A 6,000-nucleotide genomic window follows, 5' to 3' on the forward strand; every position below is an offset into this window, starting at 1 on the left:
TCAGGCCAAAAATCAACATCTTTTATGGTCTTCTGTTGTTGGCTATGGAAAAAATAAAAAAAAATTAACACTGTTGATTAACATTTAAGATTTAATTAAACTATTTTCTAGGAAAATTGGAAAATTAAATGATAAAAATGTGCCCGGTTTATCCTTTTCAGTTTAGGAATCATCTTTGCATACAGGTAGGAGGATCGGCCCAGAATTTCAGGTCAGACAACTGGTTTATTCATTTTCCTCACAGCTATTAGCTTACAGTATAGACAACACTGACCTCTCGTCCTCCCCTCCATTTGCTGTTAAAAGTGTGCATTTACATAATGACACACTGCTGTTGTATTTTGGTTATGCAAGCTTTTACAAGAGAAACTGTACTAAAACAAGAAATTCTTTGTTTAAAAAAATAATCATTCTTTGTCCTTTACATTACCAGTGTGAAAGCTGCAACAATGGAACCGGTAAGTGAGTTTCAAACAGAGAAATTCAAACTTATCTTCACTTTAATGTGAATGTCAATACAGACAGCTGTTGGGTATTTTGAAATCCCTGCAGTGGGACATGATTCATTCTATGTGTCATATCTTCTAAGTTGAGCAACAAAACAAAACAAACAAATCAAATAGACTTAAGAGCTTAATACGTACAAAAAAAGATTTGAGAAGGGATGTGTAAACTTTATTATTAAGCATTTCATATCTGATCTATTTTAGGAGAAACACTTTGAGAATGTAAATTATTACATAGTGAGGAAATTGATTCACTTGCTAGATGGAATTCTAATTATTTTTGTATTTGTTTTGACATTTTCAGAATAAAATTAGCTTGAAGGCTATAATGTGTTGCGTGTGAAGAGAGGGGGGAACACATCGAAAGCATCTGAATTGTAAATGTTGTGTATGATAACATGTAACGCACATGAATTACAACCACTAATGGATTACAATTGTGATAGACACCGGTATGCAACAAATGGAGATGGTGCTTCAGTATAATTTGTTAACTCACAAGGAGTGGGTGTATATCACATTGTTTATGTACATAAATTATGACCGGAAGAAAACACTTGTCCAGCCCTTGGGATTTTGTAAAAGGGTATATATTTTGGAATTTCAGCATACAGTATATCATCATACAGTATATTAGACTTATTGTATTATGCTGGACTGACCATGTAGAATACTTTGGGGTAATGGGGTATTTATTTATTTATTCGTTAATGGTATTTATTTATTTATTTTATTGAAATAAATGTATTTTATGTTCATATAGCCCCTGAAAAGAAACACAGAATGCTGTCATTATATCAAAGAAACATTTTTGTTTAATGTGTCAATGAAGCTTGAGCTTATTTATCTTGTGTTATCTATGTTGTGATCGATGTACACTACTCTCACAAAGGCCTGTCAAACTGTTATATCTGTTGAATTAGTGAGTTGCAACATTACTTTTTGTGCAGCTTCTGAGTAGTATTTTCACGGGGGAAAAAAAAACACAAAAAACAGTTCCCAAGCCACCAGAAGAAGAACATTTGCTTGTCAAAGTGACTATTGATTATATCCACTTTTTCCACCTCCACAAGGGTTTTCATTGGTCTTGGTATTTGCCACCTTTAATGAAGCATCAGTGAGGAATTTAACATATGACTTTACCAGATTATCTCATATTTACTGAAGTTCTTTCCCTCATGTATTTGATGGTGGCCCTGTTTTGTCACAAAGCTGCCACTTAGTAGTCTGTCTTCAGTGTGCACATCTTTTAGGGACGTAAGTGTGTCAATACCGATGTAGAATGGTCATCATCAATGTTCTGTAGTATAAAGTGTAAAAGAGTGATTATATCTTCTAAAGTGCCAAACTGACACACATGCAATAGAGAATATCCGACAATATTATCATTTGTGAATCCACTTTTACTGCCTTGAAGAAAAAAAATATGCTAAAAGTGTGCGTTTCTTGTAAGAAATGCTATGCAGCAAATGTTGGCCACACCATATTTCCTCTTTTTTTGTATGTTTTTTTGATAGTTATTGATATGGTATTGATCCAAAAGCAACCAGACAATTTTTTTGAATGTTGACCAGACCAATAAAAACTAATCATTGTATCAAGGCTAACAGGAAGACATTTTTCATTCCGACTGAATCTGACTTTATCAGTATGCTGGTTTTTAAATAACCAAGCATGTGTTTGCATTACAGTGGCCCAAAAAACTAGCATACTCTTTGCCATTTTATTATTTTGATGATAGTAAAAGCTTGTTTATAATGTGTTTATTATGTTTCTGTCCACTTTACTGTAAATGCAGAGCTATAAAGGCATATGGGAGGTATGGTGTATATTCAGTTGTGTGCATGTTGGATATGTTTAAAGAATTGGGACTAATTCAAGCACTGTATTATCTGGGTTCAGTCCTTTGCCTGCATTCACATGGACTTTTATTTCATTGTACCTCTTTTTGAAAAAAATGATTTGATTTACTTTGGGACCCACAAATGAGACATATTATGTGAACCACACATGTAGATATATTCTATTGTTATGTATTTTGTCAAAGAGATGAAAATAATACACACTGGAATTACAGAGCTCAAAGGAATCCAACAGCAACATTTATTTCATATGATCCTCATACATACATTATGTTAGTTGTTTGTCATCTATGTATGTTGAGTATTGTAAAAAAAAAAAAAAAAAAAAAAAAAAAAAGGGGGGGCACTGATCAATTCTGTTAGGGTTTGCATTATATACTATACATGTACTGGAAAAAATCCTTTTCATAAGGGAATGGCACATAGCTGTGGAATTTTACAATAAAATGGTTGCATTTATCACTGGCATAGGTTCATCATTATTATGGATTACTGTATGTGTACTTTTACTTGTGGTAGCAATAGTTTAGTAGTATGCTATAGTTTAAAAAAATATATGTGACACTATGCACAGACATGCAAGTATATTTCCAGCATTCAAAATCCTACTTGAGTAAAAGTACAGTAATATTTACAACAGTTTGGCAGTTTAGTCCAATGGCTCAAAATCTGGGGGACGGGATCATTCAGATGGGTCACTTAATGATTTTAGCTTTTGCGGCCTAGCACAGGTGTTTAAATACAACAATGTGAAAAGTTTAGAGGGTATGTTGAAAGTGTTCCTTTCCACCATTTTTTGGACAAATACTCAAGAACTCCGATTTCTTAGTAGCTGACATTTCTTGCACAATTACACTAAAAACATCTTTCTTTTTTTTTTCAGGAAAACAGCTGGTTGTGGAGCAATATGACTATACAGTTCAACTAATGGGGGGGGGGAATTAACAAACTTAGAGATTGCTACCATGTCATTATCTCCCACTGGTATGTCATTATCTCCGTTTGTGCGTGAGTAAGTGAGCACCTCTGTGTCTGTCCACAGCTTATCTTATTACATTTTGGTTGCCAGTCATGGCTGCATGTTCAAGGACCTCTCGTGGTTGCCGTGACTCACACTTTTTCAAAAAACATTCTATTGCCTTTTTTATACTGCTAGTGACAGCCTGCTGACTCCTCGCTGCGTGCATCTCGGATGCACAAAGCAATAAACTGGTACGGATACTAAGATTCACAAAAATAGCAGAATATAGTATTTACACCCTGAGCAACTACATGGCCATTTACAAACTTTATACTTGAACCTATTCTCAGGCAACAAGTTATTGAAAAAGACTACGATAAACACATTTATCCAATTTCATTGTCTTTTTACAAAGGGGTCAAGGGGTCATTTATTTTAATTACATGTTATTAATTAAGCTGACATGTTGAAACATTTTAATAGCTATGTCTGCAAAATTGTCCAAAAAGGATTGATTTTGCCCTTGTGGGAACAAAACACATTTAAAAGATCCCTCCCTCCTCGTCAGTTGGCCAAATTTACACTTTACCACTTGTCACTCATCTTGATTTCCTGTCAACATTGAAACATTATGTTTATTAAGGCTGAGATAACAATCACACCTACAGCCACCACAAGTTTTGAGGAAGCAGATGGTAGATGTTATATGTGTTGGATCCTACGGTGTAATATTCGGGCTTGTGTGTAACTTCTATTGTGAACTTTTGTAGCATCATTTCAAAACATGTCACTGAGTAATCTGCTCTGTTTGATGGAAACAGCTCAGCACATTTGTTTGGCATGACTTAACTCTACCGGAAGAATGTTTTCATTTAAGAGGACTGTTTTAATGTTGGAATAGCACACACTGTTCTAGTCCTGTCCAGTGACTCTCTTCCTTCCAGGAAAGTGCACTCGAACCAGAGCGGCAGTTGGCTGATGGAACCCTGTGCTGGCACCTCTCCCTCCACTGGGCAGTGTGGCAGCTGCAAAGGACAGCCATGTGAATCCCTCTGATTATTATACAACCGTCTGCAATGTACCACAGCACAGAGCTGTCAGAGCCCTTTCATCAGCTGAGGTACAGGCTCTTCAGCGACAGAGCTAGGATCGCAGGGAGAACCACATGAATTATGAAGCCTGCACATGGCTTACTTTTGAAGACTTCACCCTCATGTTTTCATCATTCTGCGCAATGAGATATCCAGAATATGAATATACTGCTATTAAATATACTTTAATCATTCTGCCTCGTGATGTTTTTCGGGTTGTCAATACATCTGTTCCATTCTCGTGAATGCAAAATCTAAGGAAAGTCTCGAAGGAATTTCTAGAATTAATAATAATTTAGTGGTCAAAGGTCAGTGTGATCTCACAAAACAAATTATGTCCATAACTCAAGAATGCATAAACTAATTAGGAAAAGAAATTGTATTTTGACAAACTATCAGTACATTTTTAATGACTTATTTTTAAATGCTATTCTGGCAATTTTGTTTTAGATATACTAGACTATGAAGATTAAATGACTCCTTGTAACATAGGATTAAACGGCCTTTTTAATTACTTTTTGTTGACGAATTATACTTTTTTTAGACATAGTATACAATGGCTTTTAAATGAATTTCTTTGATATACTACACTTTGACTTTTTCATGACTTTTTTGACATAGTAAGCTATGACTTTTTTGACGATTTAAACTATTAATTTTTCATGACTTTTGCAACATACTATAGTATGACTTTTTAACTACGACTTTTTCATGACATTTCTTTTTTTTATACATACTATACAATGACTTTTTTTCATGACATTCTTTGATGACTTTTTTCCACATACTATAATATGACTTTTTCAACATTTTAAACTATGACTTTCTCAGATATTTTTTAATTTAGACGTACTATAAAATTACTTTTTCATGACTTTTTTGGATATATTATACTTTGACGTTTTGATGGCTCTTTTCCACATAATATACTATGACTTTTTTTTAGCTATTTTAAACTATGACTTTTTTAGACATACTATACTATGACTTTGTTAGACATTTTAAACTAATAATTCGACATACTAAACTATGACTTTTTCAAGTATTTTTTTTTCACTTAGACATACTATACCATGACTTTTTCAGGACTTTTTGGGATATAATATACTTTGACGTTTTGATGGCTCTTTTCCACATACTATGCTATTACTTTTTTAGATATTTTAAACCATGACTTTTTTTGACATACTATATAGTATGACTTTTTTCAACATGTTATACTATGACTTTTTCATGACCTTTGAAATACTATACTATGCCTTTTCGTGACTTTTTTTCAACTAACTTCACCTAACTACATTATTTACTAGTACTACTTTATGACTTTTATTTGAGATTTTAAGCTATGACTTTTTTTCAACGTACAATACTATGACTTTTTTCGACATACTTTACGATGACTTTTCATAACTTTTTCAGACATACTATACAATTACTTTTTTCAACATACTTTACTCTAAAAAGAGCAAAACTTTCGCACACCAATAGGACAAGTGCGTAGGAGAATACTTAGGGTAGAAAATATAGAACAAAATAACTCCCGCACACAGTCTTCTTCACTTGTATATAGATATATTTAG

The 6,000-nt window shown here is 33.6% G+C and overlaps 1 protein-coding gene across 1 annotated transcript in view; it reads left to right on the top strand.

Annotated features, from left to right (window-relative positions):
• The window catches only part of gabrg2 (gamma-aminobutyric acid type A receptor subunit gamma2), a 53,810-nt gene extending 49,224 nt beyond the window's left edge, over positions 1-4,586 (top strand). Inside the window, exon 9 of the mRNA XM_054625343.1 lies at positions 434-4,586. Within this exon, the coding sequence (XP_054481318.1) occupies positions 434-466 (33 nt within the window). The 3' untranslated portion in view covers positions 467-4,586. The remainder of the gene's footprint in view (positions 1-433) is intronic.
• The last annotated feature ends 1,414 nt before the right edge of the window (positions 4,587-6,000 follow it).

Source organism: Anoplopoma fimbria, chromosome 24, assembly GCF_027596085.1.
Source record: "Anoplopoma fimbria isolate UVic2021 breed Golden Eagle Sablefish chromosome 24, Afim_UVic_2022, whole genome shotgun sequence".
Lineage (NCBI taxonomy): Eukaryota > Metazoa > Chordata > Actinopteri > Perciformes > Anoplopomatidae > Anoplopoma > Anoplopoma fimbria.